The following is a 13,770-nucleotide window of genomic DNA, read 5'->3' as shown; positions in this document are numbered from 1 at the left end:
AGGGGTCCGTGGCTCTAATGTGGACTAAATTAGGGGTCCTGAGTATCACTGCTGTAAGGGACCGCGGCTCTTACCCATGCCAGATCTGGTGGGGCTGGTCTCTCGGCTGCAGCCCTGGCTGCGCGGGCCCCGGGGCCTTGTCTTGTCCACCTGGCCGGTGGAAGTGTTGGGGGCGGCGGGGGTGGCGGCGGTGCCCATGGTCGGCCTGGGGATCCTGCCGTAGGTGGAGCCCAGCAGTCTGCCTGGCGAACCTGACCGACTGCCAGCTGAAATAGGTGGATTCACGTTAAATAAAGGGGAAATATGGATAAACATTTTAATCTTAAGTACAATTTTGCCACAAAAACAAAACTGAAAAGTAAAAAAAAGATGACAGACCCATCAAAATGACAGGAATAAACACATTTTTAAGACTTCTGAAAGTATTTACCAGTTTTATTATAAGGAATACACATTAAGTTAAGTGTTGAGCACTGGTACAAATCATCTACCAGGGGCACATGGATGATTTTGGTGTCCATGTTCACATTGCACTTAACAGATAAATTGAGCTATTGGCCAATCACCCAAAACCTCAGTGTTTTCCTTTATTTAAGGACAATATTTTACATTATATAGGACCATTATAAGGCTTAAATGTAGATATTATAATTCAAGACATTTTCGGGAGTCCTGTGTAGCTCAATGGGTTGAGAATAACACTACCAGGGTCAGGGGCTCCAATCCCACTGATGTCACTAATATCTTATAGCTTCCACCAAATGCCCAAATATGCTATGTAAGATACAGGAGCTGCTCACGTTGGGACTGGGAGACGACTTTGCCTCGGCTCCGCCCCCTGCTGTCTGTCACCGACGTGCTGGTTCCTGAACTCTGTCTCCTGGTCCGCACTCGGCCTGCGGAGGGAGAGGGCGAGAGACAAGACAGAGAGAGACAGACAGAGAGAGAGAGAGAGAGAATGAGAGGCAGAAATCATGATGAACTCTTTGTGCCGATATCCAAGTTCAATCACACTGAATATGCGGACTGTAGTGGTTTTGAATTGGACATTTTCTAAACTTCTCTGGCAATATTGTTTAACAGGCATGCCAATAAAGTGAAATTCAACCAAACTGAGAATCACAAGGAGAGGAAATCATAGCAGAGGAATGAAACAGAGGGTAGAGAGAGAGTTGAAAGACAGCAAAAGAGAAAAACTAGCAAGTCACTCAATCCGAGACCCAGTCACAAAAACAAAAACAAACATTGTCATCTGTAGGTATTTTCTGAAGCAGACTGCATTGGACTGTCCAGAGTCCTTCCTCTTTGTCTCTCCCTCCAGAAAACATCTACATGCCAGGTTGAGGAAAGGATACAAGGGGAGGTATGAAAAGAGCATTTCCGAAAATCGGCATGTTATACATTTTTTCTCTGGCAAAATCAGACATAATATCTATTATGCACCGAGCAAAAAACTGTGTGGAGATATTTGTGTCTCGCAAATTCTACCTCAATGGCAATATTCAGAAATAAAAATGAAGGTAGACCAAGAGACAGACAGGTAGACTGACAGACAGACAGAAAGACAGATCCCGGGATATTTCTGTCGATATCGTGCAGCCCTACTGTAACCAGAGACACCACAATAGATACAGAGAGAGGTACCCACATGCATGCAGGTCTAGGGAGTCTGTAGGGATTCGACATGAGTTTCACATCACCGACACCATCCAGTTTCATCCCCCTTTAACAGCAAAATCTTTTACGTGTGAATATGAATATATTCGCCATCGATGACGTTACAATGACACAAGCTGAGCCCAATGTCGACCCATCCGCCCTCTTTCTTCCAACATCCAAGCCGGGTTTCTATGTCAATCACCACAGTTTAATAGCACAAGGATAGGTGCATCAAATCCTGTGTATCGGTCAACAGCTTATCCAACTGTAGGAGAAAGGGTACAGTACACCATGCGAAGACAGTCCATGCATATACAGTTCCATCACAGATGACCACCGTTACACTACTGATGGGGGTATAACACACACCAAGGGGGCATGGAGGAGCATCACTCCCCTGTCCACATATGGAAAACACACACACAGCTTACCCTCCGCGTTAACAGACCACGTGCCGTCTGAGAGGGGCCGAAACGCAGGTGGGCGAGTCCAGGAGAGATACAACAGGGGTTAAGGGTCAGGGGTCAGGAGGTTATACTTATTAACCAAATGGAAGAGGTGAATAGGTAAGGGAGCAGTCAGGCTACAGCAATAACAGCTTTTGTGTGTGTGTGTGTGTGTATGTGCCGTATTAGTAAGTAACTGCGACAACATTCCACAAATCATCATTATTTAATGGAAAAATCCATAAACTGATTAATCCACCAAAAAAAGAATCTATATTTGGAGAATATGTGTGGAGTGAAAGGGAAATCCTAATACTATTTAGATTTGCTGCATGTCATGTTACCAACCTTTTGTGTACAAGTTAAAAAAGGCACAAATAATTTGACTGATTGCATTATGCATCAAGCATTTTCCTTTGAAAATACATAAATCTCATGCAACTTTTCTATGAACTTATGAACCTGGTCATGAGGTCTGACTTTTGTCACAGATTAAGCGTTGCTTAGCATAGAGTTGTTTTCCAGAACAGGGTTAGGACTGGGTTAGTAGGAGCCAACTAGTAGAACAATCAAACTCAAGTACTGTGCGTCAGTGGCTTTGTTTCTCTGCTGTGGTCTGGTCACTTGGACAAAGGAGCCTGTTTAAGCATTTTAACATCAATAAACCATTACCAAATAAATTTTAAGATATTGGTATAATTACCGTAAACATATACGACCATCGCTGACAAGATTGGCAGTCTCTACCGGCCTCTGCACGGCATTTTACATTGTGTGCCACGGGTTCAGATTTGACAGGAAATCTGCTGTATTGCTTTACTGCACAAAGGGACACATTTTGCTTGATGGCACAAAATAGGAAGAGGGCGCTGTTCCTCCAAAAAACAGGAAAAAGTGTGGAAGGAGTAAAAGGCTGATGGGGAAAAAAAAAAAAAGCACTTCCGACAACACAGTTTTTGGGAAATGTGTTTTTGAGAAACACTGGCAACACCACTGGCATGAGATAGAGGCGACAAATCATCTCGACCATGGTCTCATTTGTTTACGGTGTTACACAAAAGTTCATTTGACAAATTTGATATATTGATGTTTAAAAGTGCTACATACGGCACATTTAACTAGCTGAAGACACGGAGCGAGTCTGTCTTACCTAGTGAAGCGTAGGATCCCGGGGGAAGGGCGGAGGCCGAGCTGAAGGGGGAAGCGGAGGATGGAGCGGCGGAGGGAACGGTCGGCATGCGGGTGCGGGCGCTGGCGCTGGCCGCCGCGTTGACGTCCACGTCGCTGCGAGAGCGCTGCAGGGAGCCCGGCGAGGCGGCGGCAGAGGGCGTCCTGCTGGAGTGGGAGGCTTTGGCTGGAGGGCCGGACAGAGGACAAGGGACAAGGACACTCAGCATCTCCCTTTACAGCTGCAACCGCACTGTTAAATGGTGCGATTTCTTCCCATAATGTTCTGTACTTAAAGCTGCAATAGGCAAGATTATTATGTAAAAATGCACATTGTCTGATCATTAATTGAGGATAGATAGATAGATAGATAGATAGATAGATAGATAGATAGATAGATAGATAGATAGATAGATAGATAGATAGATAGATAGATAGATAGATGACTTTTCAATAAATAATATCACTGTTATACTCTATATCCTCTATACCTAAGAGATACTGATTTTCATCCAAAATTGATATATAGCAATTTGGAAATAAACCCTTCATGTGTTTTCTTTAATTTGAATCATTATTATTCACCATTGCATGCATTACAGAATGTTTATTCACTCAATAAGTCACACTGATTTTTTTCCACCCAAAATGGACATATAACATGTTGGAAATGAATATGTTGGGACTATTCTAACAGTCCTTCTACAGTGAAGCAGTGTGTCCTTACATCTGGTCATGCTGCCTCCAACGCTGCTTTTTACAGACAGGGGTCGGCTGTGGAGACACAAAACAATCAGTCAGACAAGTCTGGGATAGATATAAAAAAAAAAAAAAAAAAGTTGGGTAAATCACCTTGGTTCGGGGGACACAAGTGAATGAAGAACAAACAGAGCATGGGTTGTGGTATAGTGAGTATAAATAATGATGCATCAATAACATTACAACTTACAGATATACAGTGTACAACCATAAATATAGACCAAGTAGACAGACATTAAAGATAAAACATCCACATCTTTATATCTCTAATTTCAGTGATTTTCACATTCTATGGGTAAAAAAAATTCACCGACTTCTTGGACTTATGAAACCCTTTCAAAACCCCTTCGATAAGGTCAAAAATGAATTATCATCAAGCTGAAAACTAGACTGTCTATGTAAGTTCCTGAGCAGTTGACCTTTTAGAAGATTTTCATCCCACAGATTTCCTGTGACCTCCTTGTTCAATCACATATGTCTTTAGAAAGGTCTACAGACTGAAAAGCAGACCGATAAAGACACAATCAATCCACCAATCAACAACTCACCTCCCCCACACTGCCATGGAATAATGTGACACAAAACGTCGATACAGTGGTTGTTAGACTGAGATAAATGGCACATGGATCAATAGTCCACCAATACTACTGCAGCCTTCAGAGCCAGAAAGACTGTGATAACAAGGTAGATGAGAAACGACAGAAAAGGAAAGAGAGGGATGAGAAAGACAGAAAACTGAATTTTACGGTACCACTGTCTGTATAAACTAATTTAGTCTGATGCAGTGTTTAATCGCTTTGCAATGTGGTTTTACTTGCTTCTGTGTCTCTTGTTTGTCATTTGGGGAAAATTGATGTTAATGATGTTGTCATTTGTTTCTGCTCATTATTGCAACAGGGATATGAACTGCAATACAGACAGTTTTACTACAAAATTTCTTACAGAGTAATTGAGTACTAAATGTTTGAAAGAAAAAAAAAATCTAAATGAGGTGCTAAAAGTTTAGGATTTGTTGAAGTTTGAAAACAATACAATAAGATTTTCTCCTAAAACTTGGCCAAGGATTCTTTATAGCAGCATAACAACCTTGTTTGGGACACTGTGTGGAAAAATAGCTTTCCCCTCTGAGAACAATGGCATCCTCTTGTGATTTGGAAATTGCAGTGGTCAATAATCTGATTTAGATATTTATTTTAATTTAATTGTGGCTAGGAAGAATTTCATTACCAAATCTGAAAAGTTTGGGAATTAAAGTTACTCTGACAAAATGACTGCTGGCCTGAAAGTAAGGCACATTATGCATTGCCATGTAAGTTAAGAGTTATCTAAAGACCTTTTCTGACAAAATACTTTTTCATAATACTGATGATAATAATGTGATACTTAATCCCTGAAACACCGGGTCTTCAAGCTGAACGAGATTCTCTAAACACTAGGCCACCCAACCTATATTTGTGTTTTTTTCCAATATGTAGTATATTTGAATGATACCCTTCATATGTTCCCTAATCAATCAATCAATAAATCAACAAGGAAAAGTGTGCATGTCTCACTTGAGGCTCTCCTGGGAGGAGGAGGAGGAGCGGTCGGAGGCAGGCAGGGACATCAGGCTGTCTCCGCTCCTCAGGTGGGCCTGCAGGGCCTTCTGATAGGACGACTCCAGGCCCTGGAACAGATGCTCCGCCTCCCGGCTGAAGTGGCCGTGGAAACTCCAGTAACACCTGCAACGGCAAGCCAGACGGCCCAAAACAACCATCAGGACGTTTGCATTTTAGGTGTTTAGCTGACGCTCTTATCCAGAGTGAGCACTGGACTTCAGGACAGCTGTTTGGTGACACATGGGATGGACCCTCTAACGACTAGTCCACTATATATAAAGACAATGGACTCTAGTAACAAGGTATTCATCATTTCCACTACATACATATACTGTGCCGTACCCATACTGTAATTTTTGTCCCTCACAATGAAATCGGGTCTCTGTCTCTTCATTCATCCGTCTCTCACACAATATCTGTTGACGAAATTTAGGGGAATGATACATCTCTGCCTTTTGGCATTTTCAAAATTGAATGGCATGAAATTTGGTGCATATATCCAGCTATTGTTGCTCTGCAAATTTGCTTCCAAGACCATCAATGTACATCATATTGGATTTTCCACCATTTTGAGTTTCTTGAAAAACAGATTTCTCCCTGAGGCTTTTACTGTTTATTGACTGTCTGGCTTAAGGGTCGACTAAATTATTTGTACAATCCAACAATATGGGGTGCTAGAAACGCCAAAAAGGCCCTACAAAATATATTTGCATTGTTCCATAACACGAGTTGAAACTTGGCCCTTCTTCACATTTGAATAATTTTTACTGATTGGCTGAGAGGGTGACTGCATCATTCATGGGGGACGACATACTGGATAAACATGCTGTTGCTTTGTTTCCATTATGTTTTATGCACAGTTTGATTCAACACAGGAACGCTAGAAGCGAGCTGGCAAAGCGTCCAAACACACTGGCACACTTTCAGAGGGTGCTGGCAGTGATGATGTCATCACAGCCGAGTGTTGTATAGGCCTGTTCGGTATTCCAATGGGAAATCAAAGAGTATTTATTCTGTACAGGTACAGAACGATACTGATACTGTACCATACACACAGTAGGCCCAGTATGAGTACAACACAGTGCTGGAGCAATGGAAAAGCTAATTGTGTGACTTACTTTCTGGCCACAGAGCGGGCCTCAGCATCCGCATCATGGATCCCTTTCTTGATAGTCTCCATTAAAACAGTTCCATGTCTAGAGAGAAAAGAGAAAAAAAGAGGAAAATGGCTCTAAATTAAATCTTTCATTTAAGAGTGGTGTGCAAGAACGCACAGGTGCACACACACACTCACAAACACACACAAAGAAAGCAGGTCAATAATGTACTTATAACGTAATAATGTAATGTGATGCTTTATTAATCCCAGCAAGGAAATCCTCTTTTCTCTTGTCCCCCTCCACAGGGAGGTCAGAGGTCAGAGTCAGCAGCTGGTAGGGATTCAGAGCCTTGCTCAAGAACACTTCAGCAGCTTGCCACCCCAGAGGCTTAAACCCGGGTCCTGTGATTGTCCCTGCTCACTACACCACTGCTCAATACCGGACTAGAACAGTGCATCAGTATCGGAGAACTTCCCCAATATAAAATCCATACCCAGGAGCCATGTGTAACATGAGAGAAATTAAATAATCCAAGTCTATATTACTTTTAAAGCATGAAGTGGTTTGGCTCTTAACTGCATTATCTATCTTTTAACTAAGCCAGAGGTTCCATCTGTTTTACAGTCTAGACTGAAGACCAAAGGGGCCTGGCAAGCTCAATCAGTTATTTTAACTTTTTAAAACCCAAATCATTTTAAGCTTGCCTCCTGTAATTATTCTTATATTCTTAATTCTTTGTTTTTTAATTTACTATTGACTAATCTATTATTGTCTTGTCTTTTTTTTACCCAATTTCCCCTCGGGGATCAATAAAGTATTTCTGATTCTGATTCCTGATGCACTGAAAAGTGCTTTGCAAACTGTTTTTAAAAAAGCTGTTATACAAATAAAGTTTCTTCTTTGTGTGATTTTACTGTTCAGTAAAAGCAATGGGTCCAATCAGTGCTCAGTATTAACCAATATTCAAAATTTTAGTACTCGGAATCAGTACCAACAGCGAGAAATGGTACAACTGCATCACACACACACACACACACACACACACACACACACACACACACACACACACACACACACACACACACACACACACACACACACACACACACACACACACACACACACACACACACACACACACGCTGGACACAGCATTGATTGGTGAGAAGCGGAGAGGTCCCCTGGTACGGGAGGGTCAGGTTGGGTTTCTCCCTGAGGGCTGGACAGGAAGCAGCCAGGCTGAAACACAATGAGCCTTTTGGAGACAGACAGAGATCCCCCTGGCATCGCCATGGAAACTGCTGAGCTAGACCTTGACCGGGCCGGTTTCACATTTCCTGACAAGGTAGCGTGTACTACTTTAGGATGAACCACCGAGAGGCCGGCACGGGGCAGAAACCTACATTTTGTTGACCATCTGATAGATTCCAATATTCACCAGCAACTTTCACCGTTTTCCTGCCAAAACTAAGTTCAAATGAATAAATAAAATGTTGCTGTGTAGACAAACTTTCCAACCACAAAGCAAAATCTGCCAGTATGCAGCTGGTTGCAGGGTCTCACCCTGGGTCAACTTACACTACCAGTCAAAAGTCTGGACACACCTGATTGAATGTTCTATGTTTTTCATTCTCTTAAAGCCATTTTGATCTAAAGGCTTATGCTTAAATGCTTGAAATGTGACAAATATAAATAGTGAAGTTGATGAATTTCTCTCCAAAGCCTTTGCCTTTCCACCCAGGCAAAGGGCGGCTACTTTAAATAATCTAAAATATAAGATAGTTTGCTTTGTTTAACACTTTTTTGGTCACTGCATAATTCCATTAGTGTTATTTCATAGTTTTGATGTCTTCATTGTTATTCTAAAATGTGGAAAATAGTAAAAATAAAGAAAAATGTGTGTGTCCAAACCTTTGACTGGTAGTATATATGTTTAATGTCAAAATATTTGCTTATCCCAAATAGATAGAAGTTGCTATACTTAATATTTGTGACACTTGTATTGAGAACAAACATGTAGAAGTGGCACTTGAATACATAAAGTTGATTATAGAAATGTTCTTGACAGAATTTAGGTTACATGTCCCCTGGGAACTTCTCTCTACAGTGCTGGCTTCTTTCTTCTGTTGTTAACCATGGAGGAGTTGCATGTTCCCAAGAGAACTCAGAGCTTAGCATGTATTCAGAATTCAGAACATCAAGCTCTAGAAGTTAAAAATATTTCAACTTTTAGCGAAAGAGCGCTGAGCTTAGAACGGATTTTCATGGCGACAGCAAGAGCCATGAAAATCTAAAAAAAAAATCTTTACTAAAACTCAGATATCAGCTTGTCATGTGTGAGCAGAGAAATCATTCCAATGTGGCGTGCGAGCAAAAACCACCGCAAGAAATTCATTTGTATGGATTTTAAATGGAGAGTGGTAGTGTCACATGATCGTCTACATCAGCGGTTTTAAATCCTGTCCCATCAAGGCCCAGGAGTGTGCAGGTTTTCATTCCAACCAAACACTACAGCAGCTGATCTGGAATGAAAACCTGCACACTCTTGGGCCTTTATGGCACCAGATTGAAAACCGCAAGTCCTGACAGAAAGACAGTATAATGTTCCTTACCTCTCCAGAGAGCTGGTCTGCCATTCCTGCAGCAAGAGGTCCAGGAACTCAAAGCAGCGTCTGGAGTAGAGAGGTAAAAAAAAAACAATTAACTGGTGTGTCATTTTGACAACACAAAAAGCAGCAGACAGGGTTCCTACATATTTTCCATTTTAAAATGCTGCACCTTAATTATATCCTTAATTATTTGAGATGACGAGTCACACAGGCCTTCACACTCTATGGCTAAAGATTATTTTTCACAATAAATATACATAATAACACACAACATAATTTCGCAACAACATAGTATCTGTTGCCGTGTATTGCAATTAAAAAAAAAACCAAACAAACAAAAAAAAAAAAAAAACGCTTTTCCAGGCATTTTAAGATCTGGAAAAGATCAAACTCAATTTATTTTATATTTTTTTATACTTTGTTTTTATTTAGAAAAGCAACACAGTAACAGCTGGTCACCAGGGCTATTACAATCATGCTATACAGATTAAATTATTACATTTATTATTATTAAGACTATAAAATGGGTCATACATAGCTCATGAGTACACATACAAGATCTACTTTCCCTAATATTCCACAAATTTGTCATTACATAGTCTTAAGGAAAAGGCCAGTTTCTCCATGTCATAAATATCGTTTACAAGTTCTATCCATCAAATTCAATATCTATACTTTTCCTGGACTTTCCAGGCCTGCACAGGAACCTTGAAGAAGTAATGGGAGGAAAGCAAGACCAAAGGAAATCTGAAACTTCACACAGACCAGAGCGAGGCCTGGATGTCTCACCTTCTGACAGCCACAGACTTGGAGGTACAGTTGCTGGTGATGATGGGGATGAGGCGTGGGTAGTGTGTGTGCTGCAAAACACAGGAGAGTGGTGTCAGAATTTAGTAGAAACCATGTCTAATTCTACCTAAAGTCTAAACAGGACCATTCTTGACTTGACATTTTTCTCTGAATGTTGCAAATGTGATATTAATTACACACGAAGACACAGACAATACACAAGGACGGCCTTTTCTACAGATACAGCCTTGTGTTTATCTTTGTTCAAAACATTGTGTGTGGCAACAAGGAAAATCAGATGTCAATGCTTGTGATTTGTTCAGTTTGAAAACAATGTAAGCTTGTGTCTGACATGTAATTTGATTTTGCGGAGCAGCAGAGTATCTTGCTCAGGAAGCTGCCTGTGAAATCTTTTTTTCTATAACAAATTGCCAACAATGTTATCTTGCTGCCTAGAGGGCATTTCAGTTTCCAGTTGGTGTGGCAAAATAAAGCATAGTGAATCAAGGCGGGAAGCGGTTTTCCCCCCCGCCAGCACTGCCCACAATTGGCTGATGGATTTCAAATTCATTACTAGCCAAATATTTATTTTTAGTATAGGACACAACCTCTGAACGACGGCTGGGTATTTGTCCAAGTGGCTGGTAGAGTAGACAAACTTACCAGCCACAGTCAACATTTACCAGCATATGGCTGGTGGCAATTTCCTACTTAAAAGCAATCATCAAGTGATACATTTAAATTTCAGGCGTTTTGCTGCCACCTACTCGGAGGATGAGGCGGATGGTGGCCATGCCGGAGGTGGCCATGACTTTGGCACTGTTGGGGACCAGGTTGAGGAGGGTGGGCATGACGGCCTCGGCTGCGTGGTCGAACCGACTGCCAAGCACCGACGACAGGTGGCTGGACAGGAGAGCAGAGCAGATACACAGGTTCTTCAACTGCATGAGCTTACTGTGTCACACACACACACACACACACACACTGTCAGTTTGATGTGTTGTTTTTGTGGACCGAAACATCCCATAATATACCAGAGGATAAAAATGAGAGACTGACTTTGTTCTCAGATGGACTTTATTTCTGCTACATAAATGAAGGCTTTCATTCTAGAGTGCTATATCCTTTTCAAAAAATATATTAAATATATTAAACATGCCCTGACGTTCATTATTCAGTAAAAAAGGAATGCCTCATCTCAAATATGACTATTTAAATAGTCTATTTAAGTAGCATTACTGTTTTGCAAGTAAAAGGCTTAAAGTAGCAAACTACTTTACAAGTTTAATTTCATGCCAGAAAAATTAGACGTTGCATTTTTCTAACTGTGAATATCTAAGTTTGTAATGAAATCTTAAAACCCTTTGCAAAAATGTGGCATTTAATAATTTTATTGAAGCAATTTGCTATCTCAAGCCTTTTACTTACAAAACAGTAACATTATAGATGATGCAATCACTTTTTTAATACTGAGCAATGACCATTAGGTAATATTTAATATATTTTTCCAAAAAGGCTTTAATCCTTCATGGGTTAACGGTGGATTAGAAAGGGAAATGTGCCATATAAATAAAGTTTGACTTGACTTCCAGCGGTCTTACCCCAGAGTGAGGCAGGCCTCCCTCACCACCTGAGAGCGAAGGTCCTTGGCGGAGAGTTTGAGCGCCGCTTCCAGGAGACGCAGCTGCTGAGCGAACCCATCGAACTCCGCGGCGCCGGCCAGGAGCAGCGAGCGCACCTTCTTCAGCTGGAGGAGCACAGGAACAGAGGAGAGAAATGTTATCAAACCCATCCGTCACTTCCTGCCTTCAGCCAATAAGGAATCTCCAAAACAAGAACACACCAATCAGTCATCATGGCAATTTCAATTAACTGATATACTTCAAATTAATGATGCATGTTTATGTTAATAGGAAATGCGGTAAATAATATAGGCCCCATCTAATGTTACTGTTTATAACATTTAATATCATATCTGAATAAGATCAACAGGTATCCTAATATTGCTGACACAGCAAAGTAAAAATGGATGCATGCATTCTGGGATGTAGAGCAGGAAATTAAATTTTTTGGTCCACCTGCCACAAAGGCTAATGGATTCCAAAGTTCACCAGCAACGCCCATTACTTTGCAATCTCGGTTCATTGTTTAAGTAGAAAAGCCTCCAAATATCTGTTTGTTACCTGTTATAGTGGCTAGAAATTGACCAGCATTTCACTGGTGTCTAATGTTAATTTCCCACCCTGTTTCTGAGATCACAGACAGAGAGGACAAGAAACCCTGATATCTTACAGCAGCCACTCTAAGCTCCCAGTCCCGCTTGTCATCTGACAGCACATCTCGAATCTTGGTCATGGCCTCTTCCACCTCCCTGTTAGAGTAGATCTAGAGGGAGGGAGCGATGGGGGAGAGGAAGACAAGACAGGAGAAGGCAGAGGATGGGATAAAAGAGAAAGCAAGAGAGAACAGGAGAGTAAATTAGGACGCAATCACACTTGGCATGTTTGGAGCAGTTTATTTGGGCAGGTGAGAACAATGCCATTCGAACTCAGGTGGCACCATTACGCCTGAAACCGAACCGCATCGAGACACCTGAAAATGCGTATCTTTGTCCTCTTTCAAGCGAACTGTGGTGCGGTTCATTAGGAGTGAGAACGTAATCCGAACCAACTACAGGAAATTACAGCCAAACACAAGGTTTTAAGGGTAAAAGGAGATGGATGCTGACATCTGATAACCAACAATTAATTATGCTTAGAAAGCCTAGCGTAACAAAATTAACCGGGGGCAGGAAGCCAAACCGCAGTCTGGACTGATGCTCATATTCAGCTATTTCTCTATCTGTTCTCAACTGGTATGAACACCACAGAAGAAGAGACAGACAAGTCCATCATGCTGAGTTTAAGTTGCAGGAACTGGAATCAGATTCGTTTAGACTCTCTAACCTGGCAGGATGACAGGTGACCAAAACTCTGTCTAATAAACAAGCTTCTTGTCAGTCATGTGACTTTTGTTTACAAGCCCTGGTTCACTTGTAATTGGACAGAGTGAACCTAAACAAACCAAATACAAAAATGCAACAAAGTAAACTTTTTCCACTGTGGTTTGAACCAAAGAAAACTGTAAATACGATCGCACCATTGGACTTTGATTAAAAAGGTGCCATGCTGGTACAAGACTGAATGCAAATATGTAGAATTACACATCAAGTAGAGTTATATATATATATATATATATAGTCTATCGTCTATATGTAGAGTAATATATATAGTCATCTGTCTATATGTAGAGTAATATGTATAGTCTACTGTCTATATGTAGAGTAATATGTAAAGTTTAATATCTACTGTCTATGTGTAGAGTAATATGTATAGTTTAATATCTACTGTCTATATGTAGAGTAATATGTATAGTCTACTGTCTATATGTAGAGTAATATGTATAGTTTAATATCTACTGTCTATATGTAGAGTAATATGTATAGTCTACTGTCTATATGTAGAGTAATATGTATAGTTTAATATCTACTGTCTATATGTAGAGTAATATGTATAGTCTACTGTTTATATGTAGAGTGTTATGTATAGTCAACTGACTATGTAGAGTAATATGTAAAGTCTACTGTCTATATGTAGAGTAATAT

General features: G+C 40.8%; 1 protein-coding gene across 6 annotated transcripts in view; it reads right to left on the bottom strand.

The window, feature by feature from the left end:
* LOC139663309 (CLIP-associating protein 1-like) overlaps positions 1–13,770 on the bottom strand; it is a 66,756-nt gene that overhangs the window by 27,168 nt on the left and 25,818 nt on the right. For 3 of the 6 annotated variants that reach the window (XM_071541946.1, XM_071541945.1, XM_071541948.1), the window contains exons 10-20: positions 12,420–12,512; positions 11,729–11,874; positions 10,895–11,030; positions 10,128–10,198; positions 9,342–9,401; positions 6,748–6,825; positions 5,585–5,752; positions 3,987–4,046; positions 3,256–3,437; positions 786–896; positions 75–278 (exon numbers count right to left, since the gene is read on the bottom strand). In XM_071541946.1, the coding sequence (XP_071398047.1) occupies positions 75–278; positions 786–896; positions 3,256–3,437; positions 3,987–4,046; positions 5,585–5,752; positions 6,748–6,825; positions 9,342–9,401; positions 10,128–10,198; positions 10,895–11,030; positions 11,729–11,874; positions 12,420–12,512 (1,309 nt within the window). Of the gene's footprint in view, positions 1–74; positions 279–785; positions 915–2,090; positions 2,118–3,249; positions 3,460–3,986; positions 4,047–5,584; positions 5,753–6,747; positions 6,826–9,341; positions 9,402–10,127; positions 10,199–10,894; positions 11,031–11,728; positions 11,875–12,419; positions 12,513–13,770 lie in introns of all 6 variants that reach the window. The other 3 variants (XM_071541947.1, XM_071541949.1, XM_071541944.1) reach the window with 2 other exon arrangements.

This window comes from Centroberyx affinis, unplaced genomic scaffold, assembly GCF_046629955.1.
Source record: "Centroberyx affinis isolate AG114_WGS23_722 - 3 ecotype Tasmania unplaced genomic scaffold, CSIRO-AGI_Caff_v1 ptg003978l_1, whole genome shotgun sequence".
Classification (NCBI taxonomy): domain Eukaryota; kingdom Metazoa; phylum Chordata; class Actinopteri; order Beryciformes; family Berycidae; genus Centroberyx; species Centroberyx affinis.
Note: the sequence above shows the minus strand (reverse complement) of the source record. Positions and strands in the feature narration are given on the sequence as shown.